Raw genomic sequence first — 19078 nt, 5'->3', positions numbered from 1 at the left:
TCCCAGCACATCTGATGCTCGGTTATGGCACTCAGGAGTGCCCCAGGGGACTTTGTCTCCTTTCCTTCAGTGCCAGCCCTGGGTCCCACTGGCTGCAGCGTCCCAGCCACTGCTGGAACAGAGGTCTCCAGCCAGCACCGGGGTCTGCACATCCCCGTGACCCTGGTGCACATCCCCGGGGAGCCCATGGGTGTCCCCACAGCCCTGGTGTCTCCCTGGGCTCAGTGCATATCCCTGTGGCCCCACTGCGTGTCCCCGCAACCCCTGCGCAAGTCCCAAGAGCCCCTCACTATGTCCCCCATGGCCCTTGGGTGATCCCCGTGTCCTCCGCACATGTCCCCATAGTCCTGTGTCTGCCCCCCATGGCACTGCTATGTGGGGATGCCATAGGTCATCCACAGCAGGCAACAAGCTATAGGGAGCACCCAGGGTGGGTGGTGTGCTCACCAGCAGCTCTCAGTCCCATCCCATCCACTCCCTGGGGTCAAGGTGCTTCCTGCATCTCCCAGTCTCGGCACATGAGGCTGACAGCAGGAGCGGGGGGTTCCCTGATGCTTTGGGGCTGGGAGCCCCCATGCTCATGGGCATGATCCACTCCCGGATGGACTCGTGTCCACGGTGCATGGGGACACCCTGGCTGCAGGCTGGGATGGGACTGGGGTGCTGCAGATGAGGGTGAGGGGCCCTGGACCCTTCCCTAGGGGTTGGGCACCCTGGCACCAGTTCAGCACCGCTTCCCCTTCCAGGGCAGCTCCCAGCCTGCAAGAAACCCTGCAAGCAGCCTCCAGGGACGAGCCCATCAAGACCCCATTATCCACCAGCAAGCCCCTTCCTGACTCCTCCTGTGCCTCTTCCATCCAACACTGCTGTGAACAAGTGCAAGCACCATGGCTGCAGGTTACCCATCAGCAATCAGCCACGGCCCTTATTTAGGACCCTCCAGCAGCACCAACAGTGGGGCTCTGGCCCCCATCTCCCCACAGCCATGAGCTCTTCCCCTGTGAAGCCTCTCCAGCCATGTGTTCCCTCCCCACTGGGTAATAAATGAGCTGATTGCTGGCAGAGCAGGGTGTTGGTGGCGATACAAGCAGAAGCACGGTGTGCCACCCTCCTGGTGTGCAGGCTCAGGTCCTGGTTCAGCCTCTGCCCAAGGCAGGTGAGCAGGATGAGGGCATGGCTTCTCCCTCAGCTTGTTCCAGGGTGTCCAACAGTGGGAGGAGGTGGCCACTGAGACTCACCCTGGGTTGAGCATCAGCCCCATCCCAGCACCCAGCAGGTCCCCCTGGCTCTGCTTGGTCCTCAGCACCGAGAACTGCGATGCTCTGGTACAGCAAGACCCCAGACAGGGCAGGCAGCGGATTGGGGTGGCTTCTGGTTCCCAAGCATCCCATGCTGCTGTGTCTCCACCCCAGCACAGTTCTGGCTGGCTCCCATGGGACAGGGTGTCATGGGACCCATGCTGGGGCTGCTCAAGCTTGGATTTTCTCCACCCCCTTGTCAGCCACCGCTGTCACCGCCATGGGGCTGGGGACGTAGTTGAAGGGGGTGACGCGGGCGGCTTTGCTTGGGGAGCCATGTCGGCTGGTGGGGAAGGTACCAGCGGGTGCCTCGTGGCTGAAGGAGATGGGCAGCGTGGCCTTGGGTGGGACCAGAGCTTCGCCATCGCAGGTGGCACGGGTGTGCGGGGGCCCCTCACGGGTCTCCAGGGTGGGAGAGGTGCTGGAGTTGGTCTTGGTGGTGGAGAAGTCCTCAGTCTGCACCACGGCATCACTGGTCTTCCTGGGGCTGGGGCTGCTGGGGCGCTCCTCCTCGCCAGCCCCCGCCAGCGGCAGGGCCGAGGAGGGCAGCGTGCTCTTGAGGATGTGCGGGATGTCCTCGTCCCGAATCCTCCGCCACGTGCCCTTCATCACCACCACCGGCGGCTTCGCTGGCTGCTCGCCGGGTGCTGCCTCAGGCTGCCGCCGCTGCCGCGCTGAAGCCTCGGAACGGGCCGAGAGGACGGAGGAAGGGCTGCCCGTCCTCCGCGCCACGCTGATGTTGGGCGAGGACGAGTACCTCTTGAAGGGCTCGGGCGCAGGGATGCTGGTCTTCACCGGCAGGCGGGACGGGCTCTCGGAGCTGGTCCTCCGCGGTGGCTTTACCCCGGTGGGGACTTTGCTGCCGAGCTGGGCTCTGGGCACGAGGGGCCGTGGACTGGAGGCCGCCGGCTTGGCTGCCTTGAGCTCGTCACAGCGGGAGGAGCAGAGGAAGACGGCCGGGAGCGTGTCCCGGCTGCGCTGCGGGGAGGCAGCGCGGGGCTGCGCTGGGGAGAGCTCGGCGCGGTGCCGCAGCAGCAGGCTGGAGGACTCCTTGATGAAGGTGAGCTGGCGCAGGAAACCGGAGCGGTCCGAGTCGCTGCCGCTGGAACGGGTGGACGACATCCGCACCAGGTTGAGCCGGCCCCCCGCCGGCCCCGCCGCTCTGCTGCCCCGCGCCTTTCCACCGTCAACCTGCTCCTCCAGCACCGGCATCGCCCCCCGGCCCGGCAGCGCCTTCCTGCTGGGCTTCTGCATGAAGGGGATGCGGACGGGTGACTTCTGCGTCTTGGACGGCTTGGGAGCCGAGGGCTTGGGCGCCGGGGCTTTAGCCGGCGGGCCGGGTGGGGAGGAGGAGCTGCCCGCCTTGCCCGTGGCTGCAGGACCCTGCTTGGTGTGCTGGGAGGGCGACGGCAGCTTCTTGGGGGCGTGTTGGGACGGGGTGGAGGTGCGAGAGGAGCCGGAGGAAGGGGGGCCCTTGCCAATGCGGGCGGGCGGCGTTGTGCTCCTCTTGGGCAGCGCCAGGTCCCCTGTTTCGGGGGGCTTGCCCAGGCGGTGCAGGCTCCGAGACCGCTGCTGGCTCAGGGAGAGGTTCTTGGCTGGCGGCGCCTCGGGCTTCGCTGCAGGGCTTTTCTTTGGGGTGGCCCTCGGGCTGGGGGTGTCCTTGGCCAGGCTGGGCATGTAGATGACGGTCCTGCCGCGGAAGACCACGGGCAGGTTCGGTACCGGCTTGGTGGGAGCTGGGCTCCGCTCTGCCCTGGCACTTCCACGTCCGGCAGAACGGGCACCGGGCACATCCTTTCTCTCTGGCCGGCTCTTGCTGTGCTCCCTCCTCGCTGCATCCCGGCTGGCCACGCTGCCAGCGCGCTTCTTCTCCTGCCTGCCCAAGGAGAGCTGCAGGGTGGACCCAACCGAGAGCCCCGACATGAAGGAGAGGATGGAGTCAGACTCGGAGGAAGGCTCCCGCGACAGGGAGGCAGCAGCCTGGTGCAGCCAGGTGACTATGGAGTTGGCACCCTCCTGGATGGCTTGCCACTCCACACTGTCCAGGTCTGAGCCCCGGTCGGAGCCGACATCCTCGGTGGGGCAATGCCTCCCCTCTGCTTTCCGCTCCCTCCCACTGGCACCCGCTGGCTTCTGCTTGCGCTCTGCCATCCTCCGGCGAGCTGAGGGCCGCCGGTGCTTGGGCATGGCTGAGCCGATGCACTTCTGCAGCAAATCATCCTCTGAGTTGAGGCTGGGGGAGCTGGGGGAGCCCCCCTGAGCCTGCCCTGCCGCTGCAGCTGACCGCAACCAAGCGGCTTTGCCACAGGGCTGGCCCCGCTCCTCGCTGTCGGAGAGGTTGGCATCGCTCAGTGAGCTCATGGAGGAGCTGAGGGAATAGCACGGCGGCGTCTCATCAGCAATGAGGTTGTTCTGTGGCTTCATCTTCACTGGCCGCGGGCTGGGACGGGGCTCAGGCTCCCTCCGGGGGCCAGAGCTGCCCCAGTTCTCCTTCCTGGGCACTTGGCCGGCCTGGGCTCTGCTGCTGGACACCCCCTTGCCTGCCTCAGGTGGCTCCTCCGAGTCCTGCTCATAGAAGCAGTAGACAGCTTCCTCGGTCGGTGTGGTGTGGCACAGAGACTGGAAGGCCACCCCATCCTCCTGGGGAGCATCCTTCCTCCCAGGGGGACCACTGGTCCTCCCCACCTCCAGCTCCAGGTTGGGTCCACCCTTCGCATGGGGCTGGCCCTTCTTCCCATCCCCACCTTGGCCGCAGCTCGATCCTGCTTTCCCCTTGCGGGCTGAGCTCAGCCGGGCGGGCGCTGAGCTGCCGGAGGCGGCTCTCCTGGCCGGGATGGTGCCAGCCTCGCGGTGCCCATCGGGCAGAACCGGGTGCCCTGGGCCTGGGCCGCGGCGGGGCTCGGCCTCCTCGGTGGCCGGGTAGCGCAGGGTCTCATCGCTCAGCGAGGCAGCGCTGGAGAAGTTGACGGGGGTCCCATCAGCAGAGTCAGTGAAGGAGTCATCGTCCTTGAAGAGGTCGCGGGCAGTGGCACGCAGGTGCTTGGGGATGCCGGGGTGCGTGTGGGCTGGCACCAGCATGTAGACAGGGACGTGCACCGGCTTCTTTGTCTGGGGGTGCAGGACCTGGCCGGACAGCAGGGAGGTCTTCACTTTGCGGAAGCGGGAGGGCATGGCGGAGCTGATGCACTCCTTCAGGATCTCGATGTCGTCGTCATCGGGGGGCTCAGCGCGGTCAGCTCGCCGCCGGCCCTCCAGGTACCGCTCCTCCCGGCGCTCCTCCCTCTTCTCATGAGCCACAAAATTCAGGCTGTTCTTCTCCGGGAAGGTGGGCATCAGCTTGAGCTCCACATCCTTCTGCACGTAGTGCTCGTGCAGGGGCAGCGCGCTCAGGCTGGAGGCGCAGGAGAAGTTCTCGTTGGGTTTCTCCACTGTGAAGTAGACCATGGAGTCCAGGTCCTGGGGCAGCTGGAAGCGTTCCTTGAAATCCGTGATCTCCATGAACTTCTTGACGTTGTTCTCCCACTGGATGTTGAACTGACTGGTCTCCTTCTCCGGCTGGCAGCCCAGCTCGAAGAGGGGAGTCTTGCTGCGGCTGGGTGGCATGGTCTGCCCGGGGCTGTCGGGCAGCTCGCTGGGGCTGATGGTGCCGCTGATCATCTCACTGCAAGGGTCGCTCTGGATGGAGCTGGCGATGGAGGGGCTCTCGAAGCTGCCCAGGGAGCTGACGGAGCTGCAGCGGCTCATCACCAGTGGGGTCTCCTGGATGTAGTTCTCTGAGGAGCTCGAGGGCGTGAGGTCCTCCTGGTGCGATGGGGATGATTCCCGCAGGAAGACCTTGTCACGCTTTGGGAAGGGGATGCTGATGGGCTGGGACATCCCCACCGGCATGGCTAGACCCGTATCTACTGCCTTCTCCTTCTCCTGCCTCCCATCCTCTCCTTCTGCATCCTCTTCCTCCATCTCCAGGATCTCCAGGGAGGAGTCACTGTCCAATTCATTCTCACTGTGGCTTTGCCCATCGAGCACATTATCTGCTGAGGAGAGGGAGGAGAGGGAGCTGCACCTTGAGAAGCAGATTGGGGTGTCCTCCACTGAGTACTTCTGCACTGACTCCTGCTCTGCTGCGGCCGGCGGGTGGGCAGGCAGCTTCTCCGGGATCTTGCTCAAGGTCTCTGCTGTCTGCAGCAGCGTGGGGGGAAGCCAGGCTTGCTTTCTGCCCAGGAGGGAGGAGTGGTGGCCGGTGCCGGTGGCCATGCCGGTCTTCGCCAGGCTCTCAAGCAGGGGGATGTGCTGGTAGGATGGGGAGAGTTTGATGGTGCGGACCTGGGAGTCTGGGGATAGCTTGCTGCCCGCCTCCTTCTTCCACTCAGCCTCTTTCTCCAGTGCCTTTGGGCTGGGGAAGGTCACCGTCTTCTTGGCCCGTTCAGGAAGGTCTTGCTGCTCTGGCTTGTCTGGCTCGGCCGGGTCTCTGCCCTTGAGCGTGGGGGGTTCAGCCCGCTCCGGCTTGCTGCTCAGGATGCTCTTGAGGTCAAGCCGGCTTGGCCGCTTCTGGTACCGCTGCAGCTCCTCCCGGTAGTCGAGGAAGGAGGCCCTGGTGCAGGGCTTCATGTGCTCCTTGGTGCAGTAGCCATCGCTGGTGCTGCCGCTGTTGAGGCTGTCGTTGGACAGGCTGGTGTAGGCGGTCTTCAGCCGCAGCAGCGTGTGTGCCCGGCTCAGGCCCTCCCGCTTGGTGAAGCCGCCGGCATCCGAGAGGCGGCAGGGCGAGCAGGACTGGGCACGTGCCTCGTGCACCTCCTCGGGGCCATATTGCCACTCCAGGCAGTGGTCCTCCGAGCTGAGGCTGAAGCTGTCGTCTGAGGACGTGTGCATGGTGGAGATGTCCTCCACCAGCTTGTCGATCTTGGCCACCGTGCTGGAGATCTTGTTGGCCAGCTTCTCGGCAGCCAGTGAGACGTCATCCTCCGGCAGCGGCAGCTTCTTGGGCTCGGCTGGTTTGCTGCTGCCGTCCTTCTCCGGCTCCGGGCATCGCCTCTGTGCCAGCACCCGGGGCAGCGCCTGCCCCTGCAGGAAGGAGGAGTTGAGGAACATGGAGAGCACGGAAGCGCTGGCGGTCTCCACGCCGGTGGAGATGTTGGGCACCTCGTCATCGTCGAAGCAGCCGGAGTCGGAGGCGTAGTCCTTCACCAAGCTCTCCACGTGCCGCGTCGGCTTCTTCACGCTCTGGCTTTTCAGGCTCTGCTTCTCCATGGTGTCAAAGGTCTCAGCCAAGTGTTTGGCATCCAGCTCAGCCTCCAGTGCCTTCTGCTTGCGCATGTAGAGCGAGGGCATGCAGGAGCCCGGCGACACCACGGCCGTGTCCTTGTATTTGGGGGGCCGGTTGGTGAGGAGGTTGCGCAGAGCGGCTGCGCTGCCCATGGCGATCATCTTGTGCTTGGAGTGGATGAGGTTGCGCAGCATGCTGACTGCCCCCAGGTCCCACAGCAGCTCCTGGTCACGGGGGCTGCGGGCAGACAGGTTCCAGAGCGTGCCGCAAGCGTTGCTGACGATGGTGAGGCTGTGCGAGCGCAGGTGCTGCAGCAGCGTCTGCAGGCAGTTGTGGTCCCGGAGCACCTGCCTGCGAGACAGGGGGACCCCCGGCCATCAGGACATCGGGTCCCCGATGCTCCACCCCATGCCACCACCCCAGCCTGCGGTGACCCTCACCTGTAGTCCTCCCGCGTGGCGATGAGGCTGGAGACGTTCCGGAGGATGCCGCCGCCGCTCTCGATGATGGCCAGCGAATTGCTCTGGCACTTGTACGTGAGGGTGCTCACCAGGAAGCCCAGGGCCCCGTCCACCCCGCAGATGGCAGCTTTGTTCTCCGTGCTGTGCGCCGACAGGTTCCACAGCGCGCTCAGGACGCTCTTCAGAGTAGACTCCTGACGCAGGAGGGGACACGGCTCCATCAGCCCCGGTCCGGCCACCCCGGTGCCCGCCCCTGCCCGCTCCGGTGCTCACCTTGCCCGCATGCAGCGCGCACCGCATCAGCCCGGTCACGCTGCCCACCTCCCGCAGCACCTTCTTGCTGTTGATGTCAGCCCGCCAGGAGAGGTTCCTCAGGATGCTGGAGACCACCTGGGAAGGCAAAGTGAGGGAGGTGGGCAAAGGGACTGTCCCCTGCCTGTCCCCCCCACCTAGGGGAGCCCAAACACCGCCATAGTCATAGAATGGGTTGGAAAGGACCTCAAGATCATCCAGCTCCAACCCCCTGCCATAGGCAGGGACACCTCACACTAAACCATGGCACCCAAGGCTCTGTCCACCCTGGCCCTGAACACTGCCAGGGATGGAGCATTCACCACTTCTCTGGGCACCCCGTGCCAGCGCCTCAGCACCCTCACAGGGAAGAGCTTCTGCCTAAGACCTAACCTGAGCTTCCCCTGTTCCAGTTTGAACCCATCACCCCTTGTCCTATCACTGCAGTCCCTGATGCAGAGTCCCTCTCCAGCATCCTTGTAGCCCTCTTCAGACACTGGAAGCTGCTCTGAGGTCTCCACGCAGCTTCTCTTCTCCAGGCTGAACAGCCCCAATGTTCTCAGCCTGGCTCCATACAGGAGCTGCTCCAACCCCTGAGCATCCTCATGGCCTCCTCTGGACTCGCTCCACCAGCTCCGTGTCCTTATGCTGAGGACACCAGCACCGCACACAGTGCTGCAAGGGGGGGTCTCACGAGAGCAGAGCAGAGGGGCAGGATCCCCTCCTTTACCCTGCTGCTCACGCTCCCTTTGATGCAGCCCCGGATTTGGTTCATTTCTGGGCTGTGAGCGCCCAGGAACCCAGCACCCACCTGATGCAGCTCCTCGCTGTCAGAGCCCAGCTGAGCCACGATGGCTTCCATGCAGCCCCGGCGGGAGCACAGCGTTGCCTGCAGGGGGGATGAGGTTGCTGAGGTGATGCTGTGCCCCCCCCCAGCCCTGCAAACCCCCACTCTCCCAGACCCCCCCCCCCCAACCTTGTTGACCACGTCGCCAAAGGTGAGGTTGGTGAGGGCCATCCCCGCGTAGCGCCGCAGCGCCAGGTTGAGAGGGTCGTTTGTCATCTTGTGCATCTCGTAGTCCACTTGCAGCAGCTCAGCCACCGCCTGCAGCCCTCCTGCAGGACAGGATGGGAGGGGGGGACTCAAGCACCAGGGAGGAGGGTACAGAAGGGATGGAGCCCTCTCCCGGCGCCCACCCCATCTCACCCAGCTCATTCATGGCCCGCCGGTACTCCTCGTCGAAGGAGAGCTTCATGATGGCGCAGGTGGCCTGGCAGATCTGGGGCTCGATGGGCACTGGTGCTGCAGGGAGAAAGAGAGGGGGCAGCCTTGGGGGTCTCCTCCATCACCGCCGCCTCCGGCACGCTCGGATGCTCGCAGCCACATGCACCACCATGCGCGTGTGTCCGTGCGCATATTGGCATCCCTCCTCGCCCCATACCTGTGCCATTCTCAAGGCCTCTGCCCCCATCCCTGCTCTGCATCTGCAGCCAGTCCCAGCAGGTCTCCGAGTAGGAGCGGATCTGCTCCAGCACGTGCAGCACTCGCATCTCCTTCTTGGCCTGGCCCTCGTCAGGTTGAGAGAAGACGATGTTGTGGAGGGCCGCATTGGCACGCATGCGGGCATCCTTGGTGCCGGGGGGGCTCTCGGGGGGGCCCGGCTCGCCGTCCGAGTCATGCAGGATCTGGATGAGCAGGGGCAGGCAGCCCGACTTGCGCATGGCCAGGCAGCTCTCCTGCGAGCTGGACATGGCCAGCAGCGTGCGGGACATGTCGTCCTTGTCCCGCGTGGCCAGCATGGACAGGAGCCAGAACACCACCTCCACCTGCAGGGGGGGGTCAGGGTTATACATGGCTGCCTCCCCCCAGCCCCAGCCCACCCCAGCCAGGCTCTGGTGCGGGTGCCCCTCACCTTGCTGCTGCCCCCCTCCTCGGGGTGGGTCGGGGGGTCCAGGCTGCCATCGCCCTCCATGCCCGGCACCTTCCCACAGAGCTGCAGAGAAGGGGGCAGATGGGGGTGGGTTGCAACACGCTGCCCTTGCCCCCCGTGCCCAGTCCCTCCCTGCTTTTCAGCAACCCACGGGTGCCATTAAATAGCAGCGTTTCCCAGTTGCTTTCATCAGTGCCAAGGCTGTATTTTAAGCTGGAATCAGGGCTGATTGGGAGGGGGCTGCCAGAGCAGCAGGCTCACTAAAGGAAAAGCGTGGGTGAAGCGATGCGGGGGGGCAGTGAGGACTGCTGGGGATAAGCCCACAGAGCTGCTTGCATGGGAATGGAGGGGCTGCAAGAGAAGTGGGAATAGCTGGGGTGTGCAGGGCTGTGGGTGATGGAGGGGCCATGGGTGATGGAGGGGCCATGGGGTGATGGAAGGTCCATAGGGTGATGGAGGGGCCATGGGTGATGGAGGGGCCATAGGGTGATGGAGGGGCCATGGGTGATGGAGGGTCATGGGTGATGGAGGGTCATGGGTGATGGAGGGTCATGGGTGATGGAGGGGCCATGGGTGATGGAGGGGCTGGGGGTGATGGAGGGCCATGGGTGATGGAGGGTCATGGGTGATGGAGGGGCCATGGGTGATGGAGGGGCTGGGGGTGATGGAGGGGCTGGGGGGTGATGGAGGGGCCATGGGGTGATAGACGGGCCATAGGAGATGGAGGGTCATGGGTGATGGAGGGGCTGGGGGTGACAGAGGGTCCATGGGGTGATGGAGGGGCCGGGGGTGATGGAGGGGCTGGGGGGTGATGAAAGGGCCATGGGTGATGGAGGGGCTGGGGGTGACAGAGGGGCTGTGGGATCACGGAGGAGCAAGTGATGGTGGCTGCGGCGATGGTGGGCACCATCCGGCAGATGCTGCGGGAGCCTCCGCGCCGCCCGCTGCGCCATGGCCTACTTCTGGTCTCCATGGCAACTGCCCGTTCCTCGGTGCCGGCAGCCACACAAAGCCCTGGCGCCGGCGGGGACGGTTGGGATAATGGGGTTGGAAGCGGAGCCCGGCCCCGGCTCCAGCATCCCATGGGCACCGGGACAGACCCCGGCCGGGCTCAGCCCCGTCCCATTACCTGCGGCTCCGGCTGCTGCACCTTGTCCTGTGCCTCCATGAGCTCTTTGTCGATCTGTTCCAGCCGGGATGCCCGGATCTTGGGGGAAGAGAGGGGGTCAGTGAGGGCTGGGACCCCCCCAGCCAGGGATGAGGGTGTAATGGGTGCACAAGGGTGGGTGTTGGGGTGCACAGAGCTTGTGTCAGCGTGCATGGAGCTGGTGCAAGGCTGCAAGGAGCTGCGTGTGGATGCAAAGAGCTGGGTGCGAGGTTGCACAGACTTTGGTGCTGAGCGTGAGGGTGCCCAGGGCTGAGGCTGTTGGGATGGGGCAGCTGGAGCACCCCGGGCACAGCACAGGAGGTGTGAGGAGGAGAAGGGACAGATCCTGCCCGCCCTGACCTGCGCCCGCTGCACCATCTCGTCCGCCGTCCCGAAGCGCTCCTCCATCAGCGAGCGGATGTGCTGAGCCTCGAACTCCAGCTGCTGCCGGATGAGATCCATCTGCATGGAGAACTGGGGAGGGGCAAAGATAGGGGGGTGGCATGAGGGGGACGCAGGGTCCTGCCTGTGCCCCCCGGGGGTGTCGGGACCCCCTGCTCACCGTCTCCACGTGGGGCAGCTCCTCCAGGCGCGTGGCCAGGCTCTGCAGCTGGGTGTAGTACCAGACCTTCTCCTTCTCCTCCTTCTCAATCTCACCCAGCAGGAAGCACCTGGGGAAGGGGGGGGGGGGGGGCAGCCCTGTCAGTGCAGCCCTCAGCCCCATCCCGGCCCCCTGCATCTCCCCCCATCCCGGCCCTCACCTCTCCCGGTCGAGCTCCTCCAGCATCCGGAAGGTGGCTCTGCCCAGGTCCCCGCTGCTCTCCCGCTGCGGTGCGGCTGCCAATGGGTTGTCCTCGACGCTGCGCCCGCTTCCAGACACCTCCGGAGGGAACTTGAGGTTGTAGAGGCTGGTGATGTCCATCTGCAGGGCTGGGGACAGGGGCAGCAGCGTAAAGGGGGGGGGCCTGGCTGAGACACCCCCACCCCAGCCTGGGCACGCACCTTTCAGCTGGTCCAGGACCTCCGTTTGTCCCGAGGACACCATGACCCGCGCCTCCTGCTCCAGCTTGCCCTGGAGGTGCTTCAGGACCTCCTAAACCAGGGACAGAGCCATTGGGGCGGTGGGTACCGTGGAGGGAGCATCCCTCCCGTCCCGTGTGCCCTTCCCTGCAAGGGATCCGTGTCCGCCCTCCCGGGGCTTGTCCTCACCTTCATGTCCGAGGTCTCATTCTCCAGCTTGGAGAGGTGGTTGGAGTTGTCCTCCAGCTCCCGCCGGAGGTGGCTGTTCTCCTTCTTCAGCGCCTCCACTTGCCGCACCAATTGATCGTACGAGGCGATGGAGCCGGACATCTTCAGCGCCTCCAGCTCCTGCGAGGGGGGGGGAAGGAGCAACGTTGGCAGCACCCCCCCGGCACCTCACAGAGCCCGGGGGGGGGGGGGGGAAGCCCTCCCGCCCGCACAACGCTGCCCTGGCAAGAGCCGGTGCGGGCTCCCCTGGCTCGGAGCCTTCCAAAGGGACAGCCCCAGCCCGGGGGGGGGGGGGGGGGGGGGAAGCGGGGGTGCCCGGCCCCTCACTCCGCCCGCAGGCAGCCCCCTGCCAGTCCCTGCCCGATTTCCAGCTCCGCAGCTCCCCGCTCCCGTCCCCCTTTGTCTCCCTTTTGTCTTCCCTGAACCATCTCCCGCTCCGCGCCCTCCCGCAGCGGAACCAGTCCGCCCCCCCCCCGCAGCACCCCCAGCCCTCTCTGCCCCCTCCATGCCCCTGCCCCCCCCCACCTTGTCCCACTGCAGCCAACCCGGGCTCCCCCCCAAACCTCCTCCTTGCGCAGTGCCCACGGCTGCCCCCCCCCGCACCGGACTGGAGGGGGGGGGCACAAAAGGGCCATGGGGGGTGCGGGGATGGGGACCCTTCGTCACCCCCCCGGCGGGTCCGGCTCGACAGCCCCAAGCTGCCTTCGTCCGTGTGGGGGGGGGGGTGTGTGTGCAAGCGGGGGGGTAGGTGGGGGGGTGCACAGCGGGTCCCCCATTGCACGCCCAGCTCATCCCTCCCCGTGACCCCCAGCGCTGGGGCAGGATTGGGCCCGTGCCCCCGTCCACCCCCCGCAGCTGCCTGGGGCAGCAGCACAGATCGATCCCTGGGACCGCCAATGTCTGCCGCGAGCGCCCTGGGATCCCTTTGGGGGGGCTCCAGCACCAGGCAGGGATGGGATCAGCACCATCCCAAACTCCCACCCGTGTCCTTCCCACCCCAGGAGCCATCCCGGCCCCCGCCCCACATTGCTCGCCATCCCTTTGCCCCACACCACATGGGGGGGCCCCCATCCTGCTCCAGCTTGGGTGTACCCCCCCTCCCCGCTGCCTGGCTCTGACCACGCTGCGCCAGGGCCAGCCGCGCTTCCAGAGAGAGACAAAGACCCCACGGTGCAAATTCCCCTCCCCAAATCGCTGCCCCCCCCCGGAATGAAATAACCCCCGGGGGGGTTGGATGCAGAGCGGGGTGTTGGGGGAACAAGGCTGTGGGAGGTGGCAGAAGGACAGGGGGCTATGGGATGAGGGATGTGGGATCAAGACAATCAAGACACAGGCTGCAGATCTGGGCTGGAGGATGAACAATGAGGGATGCAGGAAGGAGGATACCGGCTGCGGGAGGATGGGTGAGGGATGCAGGATGATGCAGGGATGCAGGATTAGGGATGCGGGATGCAGGCTGAGCAGAGCCTCCCATTGCTATGGCGACAGCGATGGGGCAGAGAAGGAGGGTCCATGGCCCTTCCAGAGCACCCACCAGATACGGGGCCGGGAGAGGGGGGGGTCAGCACTGAGGGCACAGCACTGGGAGGATGCAGGGGAACAGCTCCCCCCTTTCCTCCCCCCCAGCACCACAAACCTCTCAGCTCTGTGGTGTCAGCTCTGTTTGCAGGGGGTGAGATGCTGCTGGAGGAGCCTGGGGGCCACCGCAGACCCTCCGTGGGGCGGTGCCCGGCCTGTGAGGTCCCCCCAGCTCCGGGGGGTGCTGCTGCAGGGATGGGGCTCCCCCCACCAGCGGCCTTGCCCCAGCTCCTGCCCCTGCCGGGGGTCTGGGGGGGAGATGAGCGGTGCCTGAGCCCTGGGCCCGGATCCGCCACAGCCGCAGCCACGCCGGGATCTGCAGCCTGCGGGGAGGGGCCGGCGCGGCACCGGCGTTCGCGAAGCGCCTCAGACACAGCGGGGAGGGCAGGGGCCGGGGCTGCCGCGCTGCTCCCGGAGCTCAGCCTCCGGCACCGTGACCGTCCCTGCCCCATAGGACCCAGCGCGGCCCCACAGGCTCCCGGGGGCTCGGGTGGTGCGGGCCCATGGGCACATCCCGTGTGTGTGACTGCCCTGGGACCCAGCTCCTCCAACACCCAGCAGTGCCCCTCTCCGCTCAGGGCACCCCTGGACCGACCAAAGCCACCAGCAGGGCCGGGATTCATCCGGCAAGGTCCCCGCAGGGCGGATGCTGCAGCAGATCAATGAGTGCAAAGCAGCATCTGCGGTACCCAGCACAATGCGCTGCCCACGGCTCCCACCACCCCCTGTGCTGCCCTGGCCCCCTCCTCTGCGCTGTCCACCCCACTGCCGCAGCCTCCTGCAGCACACTGCCCCAGGGCAGGGCCGGGGGTGCCCCCCACCCCCTGTGCCCCGTGCTCTCCGCACCAGCCCCGCAGCAGGACTGGGGATGGGGACGGGGACCACGGTCGGCCCCAGCAGCGCAGCACCAGCTGAGCGCAGCCACCTCTGACCGAAGCCACATCTGAGCCCCCATCCGGCTGCGGCTCCCGGAGCCCCCCCAGGGACGTTAAACAAACACTTGTGTTGTCACCAGCTCCCGCTGATCGACCCGGCCCCGGGGACCCCCGACCACAGCAAACTGCCCCCAGGGAGCGCGGGGCCAGCCCCGCACACACAGCCCCATGGCACGGCTCCCGGGCAGCACATGCACATAGTGGGGCACACGCAGGGATGCTGGCACATGGGACCTGCTCCCTCCCCACATGCAGCATCCGACCCCCTGCAGCACCCACACCCGCACACAGCGGCTGCTCCCACACACATGCGCACACACACACGTCTGCTACATGCACATGCATGCAGAGGCATGCACAAGCACATCACAGCCTTTGGGCAAATGTGGAGCCCTGGCAGGGTCCCGGTGGGGCGAGTGCTGGGGTCCCTGCACCCCCAAAGCACAGACACCCCCATGCAGGGCCAGCCCCACAGCCCAGCCCATGGCACTGGTGCGGGAACGGGCATGGGAGCCGGAGGGCAGGGACGTTGCCAGCCCGTGCCCAGGGCAGCACCTACCTCACAGCGGCATCCAGGGGGGACTGGGGACACCTCCTTCCCCGGGGGCACGGCACTGGGACCCGCGGGAATCCCCCTGCCCTGGGTGGGATTCAGAGACCGGGATCTCTGAGGGACAGGTCTGGGGCTTCAGGTCCGGGGCTCAGCCCCGAGCTCCCGGCCCGGCCCCGCTATGGGGGGAGCGAGGAGCATGGCGGGGGTGGGGGGACTCCGCGGGGGATCCGAGCCCGCATCGGGCCGGGGGGAGAAGCGGGCACCCCCCAGCCGCGGGCCCTGCTGCCCTCCTCGCCCTGCCCGCGGGGCGGGGATGGGGATGAAGATGGGGATGGGGACGGTCTCTGCTGCCCCCCGCTCCCGGGGGCTCCGGGCGGGGCCCCGGCATTGCCCAGCCTTTGTCCCCGCAGCCGGGGATGCGGGACGCGGGGGCTAAACCTGCCGACAGCTCCCCCCCCACCTCCCCGATGTGCCCGGGATGGAGCCGCGCCCGCCGCAACGGGAGATGGGCGCAGCCAGGGCCGGGGGCACCCTGCACATCGGGGGGGGGGGGGGGTTATGATGCAGATCAGACCCCCCCCCCCCCAGGCCTCATCCAGCCCCCCCCGATTCCCCCCCAACCCGGGGTCCCCCCGCGCATCGCTCCCCGATCCCCACCTCGCCGGGGGCTGCAGCGGCCGGAGCCGCCGGGACCCCGGGCGGGTGCGGGAGGTGCGGGGCAGGTGCTGCCGTTACCTCATCCCCGGCGGCGGCGGCGGCGATGCGGAGCTGGGCGAGGCCGCATCCGAGCAGCCGCATCCCGCCCCCGCCCCCCCCCCCCCCCCCCCCCCCCCCGTCGCTCCCGGTCGGGATTTTCCGCCGTTAGAGGGCGGCAGCCGGAGCCCCCTCCCCCCCCCCCCCCCCGAGGTTGGGACCGTGCGGGGGGAACCGGGACCGTGCGGGGCTCCAGCCCCCCCCCAACCGCCGGGGTTTGCCCCCCCCCCAGCGCTGTCCCCGCAGCCATCAGCCCCCCTCGGGCAGGGCCCGGCTGGACCCAACCGGGGCCGTTCCCCCCCCACGGCCTGATCCTGCCCCCCCTGCCTGCGGCCGTGACCTGCGCCACACACCAGGGCCCCCCCCCATGGGTGCTCCGCTCACGCCGAGGACACCGTCACCCACCTCCAGGCCAGCGCGGCCCGGGCTGGGGCTGGCTGCGGGCAGGGGGAGCTGGGCTGAGGGGCCAAACACGGCCTTGTCCCCGTCCCCCCCCCCCCGCCATCAGCAGGAGCTGGACGAGGACCATCAAGGTCACAGCACCGGAACAAAAGGGACCTGGAGCCTGGTGACAGATCTTGCCTGAAGGACAAACGGCCTCAGCATCACCAGGCAGGAGGAAAGGTCTGGAGGGTGTTTCAAAGACCCAAAGGGTCCCAAGAGACCCCTCAGTGTCCACAGCAGGGACCACCCCAAAGTCCCCAGTATGACCCCCCCCATAGCAGCCTGGGCAGATGGGATCACACCCCAGACCAGCACCGAGCCCCTGTGGGGCCAAGACCTGGCCCTCAGGTGCTGGTAACACTGGATGAGGCCATCAGTGTGTTTGTCACCATCTCTGGCCACGGTCACCTGCAGCATCGTGAGGTTTTCCCAGCCCAGCTTTCTGCCGACACAACAACCACCACCACGACACCAGAGATGTGCCAGGGCAGGGCCATGGTGGCAAACTGCAGGACTAGCGTGCTGGGAGCAGTGGGGCAGTGACAAAAGGGATCCTCCACACCAGTGGCTCCTGCAGAGAAACCCTTGGAAAGGCTCCTCAGAGCTGGGGCCATCTCCACACCCCTGGCAGCCACCATAGCTACCCTGCACCTTGGGGTGGCTCCAGAGCCAGCCTGGGCCATCCACATCGTCCTGAAGAGCAGCTTCTCCTTGGGGCCATGAAGGAAAACCTATCCACCCCCCTCAGCCTCAGCGAGGAACCAGCAGTTCACCCACCTGCTCCGAGCAGACACCAAAACCCTCTGGAATCCCACATCTAAGATGAGAAAATAGTAGTTCGGGATCTCAGTGCCCCACGATGTGTCCTTGGCACCTTCCATGCAGGAGATGGGCTGGTTCTAAAGCCACAGGCAGCCACCCACCCCTCAATCTGCTTTACTTCCATGGTCAAGCAGACGCTTCCCAGCATTCCCAGTGTGACTGGAGCAACGCCTGGAACGCCCCAAGTAACGTCACACATAGATGGAAATGCCTCAAAGCAGACCGAAGTGGCATCCATCATGAAGAACAAGGCAAAGAACAAGGAATTTAACTCATCTACTAAACCCACTTGTGTGTGCTGCATGTGCTGACCAAAAGAACAGGTGAATTTTGGGGAGAACATCAAACCATGGCTGCGATGAGGGAGTTTTGCTCGCCCACAGCCCCAAGAACGCTGAGTCCAGGAGAGAAATCCTTGTGAGAAACACCTTTTATTTACACATGGAAAAGGCTCCTGCTTCGTTACTTCAGAGGAATGAACCTGGAAGAATGGGTGGCTCCGATGCCCGGGCGCCCGTGCTTCACCGGCTTGTACGTGATGGAGAACTCCCCCAGGTAGTGACCGATCATTTCAGGCTGCGAGAGAACAGAAACTGGTGTTGGCAGCGACCTGGGCTGGGGCACACACCACAAACCCCCCCGTACCCCCCTGCAGCAGCCAGGGCATCGGCCACTGTCGGCCTGATGTGGTTCAGCGGGACGAGGGAGTCCCTCTGTCCCCCCAAGAGGGGAGCACACAACATCCAGGGCCTTTCTGTGCTCTCAGGCTGGATTTCACGTCCCTTAATGCTGCTGGCCGGGTGAGCTCACAGCACACCACGCGTTATTCCACTCCCAGGAAACCTCTGGGACGGGATCTGTTTCACCCAGTGCCGACGGGAAGGGAGGGAGCAGGCAGCGCACGGCCTCACCCCCTTACTCCAAAGCTGCACTGAAGCCTCAGGAGGCCTCGAGACCCTCCTGTGAGCAGCCCGCACACAGGGCAGACACTTCTCAGACCCCTTCCATGCCGGTTTTGCTCCACGCAGGAGCCCCCATGCTGAACACGTTAACACGGGGAATGCCGAGCTCGGACCGCGACCCAGCCGCGGCACCCCCTCACCTTGATCTCCACCTGGTTGAAGGTCTTGCCGTTGTACACGCCGACCATGCTGCCCACCATCTCGGGGAGGATGATCATGTCCCGCAAGTGGGTCTTCACCACCTCCGGCTTCTCCATGGGGGGCGCCTCCTTCTTGGCCTTCCGCAGGCGCTTCAGCAGGGAATGCTGCTTGCGGCGCAGCCCCCGGTTGAGGCGCCGGCGCTGCCGGGCGCTGTACAACTGCATCAGCTGCTCGCTGCAAGGCACGGGCGCGCTGAGCCCGGGAGCCCCCGACAGACCCGCACCAACCCCGCAGCCCCAGCACGGGGCCCGGCTCCGCGCCAGCCCCGGCTCCCGCAGCGCTTACTAGGACATGTCGAGGAGCTGGTCCAGGTCCACCCCTCTGTAGGTGAACTTACGGAACGTTCGCTTCTTCTTCTGCTCCACCTCCGCCTGCAGCCGCCAGGGAGGGAGCGGGCGTCAGGGCCCTGCTCACCGCACCCCCACCCCGCCGAGGCCTAGCCCCGCACAGCCCCCAGGAGAAGCCAATCCCCGCCCCACCGCAAAGAGCCCGGGCCGCCCGCGGCAGCAGCGCCGGTGCCGGGCCCGAGGAGGCGGCGGCCGCGGCGGATGGAGCCGGATGGCGGCCGCCGGTACCCCCCGCGCTCACCATCTTGGCCGGGTGTCCTGGGAAAGGCCGCGCTGCGGCAGATCTCGCGAGAGCAGCGACGGGACGGAAGGGGCGAGAAGCTCCGCCCCCAGCAAGGCTTCCGCCCTCATTGTCCTTAAAGGGGCCGCAGCCCGCAGCGCCCCGCACCAGGCTGGAGCCCAGCATCCCTCTCCTCCCAGCCCTGCTCAGACAACACCCGCCGAGCAGCAGCCTTCATCGATGCTGCCTTCCTGCAGAGCTGGGTAGCGTTTCCAGCTCCAGTCGGTTGTGTTTGTCCCTAGGCAGGGATGAGCCCCGGTGGAGGTAACGGTAACCACCAGGAGCTGGTTCTGTGCAGAAGGGATCAACCTCCAAAACCTCTTATCCAAGATGAGGTTGAACAGCAGCAAGGACTTGAGGTCTCCTTCCATTCTACATGTCCGAAGCACACGGTGCCATCTTCCATGGTGCATTTCGGAGAGCAATAAATTACAAACCAAACCTCAATGAGGAAGTGAAAGTGGTTACAGCACATGGAAGTTACACAGAGTATGTATGACAGGAGCAGCCCCTGTTCCAGCACCCTGCTCTTTGTGCTCATGGCAGTGAGCAAGCAAGGAGCAG

At 66.1% G+C, this 19078-nt stretch overlaps 2 protein-coding genes across 5 annotated transcripts; both read right to left on the bottom strand.

Moving 5' to 3' along the window:
• Positions 1 to 1053: 1053 nt before the first annotated feature.
• On the bottom strand, positions 1054 to 15503 carry APC2 (APC regulator of WNT signaling pathway 2). 4 transcript variants are annotated; one of them, XM_062627524.1, is made up of 16 exons: positions 15441 to 15478; positions 14712 to 14787; positions 11601 to 11759; positions 11394 to 11484; positions 11153 to 11321; positions 10954 to 11062; positions 10752 to 10865; positions 10374 to 10451; positions 9227 to 9307; positions 8756 to 9140; positions 8521 to 8616; positions 8290 to 8429; positions 8125 to 8202; positions 7296 to 7412; positions 7002 to 7216; positions 1054 to 6912 (listed from the first exon to the last, which is right to left on the bottom strand). In XM_062627524.1, exons 1-16 carry the CDS (start codon positions 15443 to 15445, stop codon positions 1470 to 1472), a joined length of 7356 nt encoding a protein of 2451 aa, XP_062483508.1. In that variant the 5' UTR covers positions 15446 to 15478; the 3' UTR covers positions 1054 to 1469. The 4 variants fall into 4 exon arrangements, with proteins under 4 accessions (XP_062483508.1, XP_062483509.1, XP_062483506.1 ...); XM_062627525.1 differs by lacking the exon at positions 14712 to 14787 and having other exon boundaries at positions 15441 to 15503; XM_062627522.1 differs by lacking the exons at positions 14712 to 14787; positions 15441 to 15478 and adding an exon at positions 12486 to 12607 and having other exon boundaries at positions 11601 to 11750.
• Positions 15504 to 17138: 1635 nt separating this feature from the next.
• RPS15 (ribosomal protein S15) lies at positions 17139 to 18559 on the bottom strand. Its single transcript, XM_062627576.1, has 4 exons — positions 18476 to 18559; positions 18173 to 18258; positions 17827 to 18061; positions 17139 to 17300 (listed from the first exon to the last, which is right to left on the bottom strand). The coding sequence occupies exons 1-4, from the start codon at positions 18476 to 18478 to the stop codon at positions 17187 to 17189; spliced, it is 438 nt and encodes a 145-aa protein (XP_062483560.1). The 5' UTR covers positions 18479 to 18559; the 3' UTR covers positions 17139 to 17186.
• Between the last annotated feature and the right edge of the window lie 519 nt (positions 18560 to 19078).

This window comes from Pezoporus occidentalis, unplaced genomic scaffold (genome assembly GCF_034315485.1).
Source record: "Pezoporus occidentalis ecotype Australia unplaced genomic scaffold, CSIRO_AGI_Poc_V1 ctg301, whole genome shotgun sequence".
Lineage (NCBI taxonomy): Eukaryota > Metazoa > Chordata > Aves > Psittaciformes > Psittacidae > Pezoporus > Pezoporus occidentalis.
The sequence above is the reverse complement of the archived record's forward strand: the minus strand, read 5'-3'. Positions and strand labels throughout refer to the sequence as shown.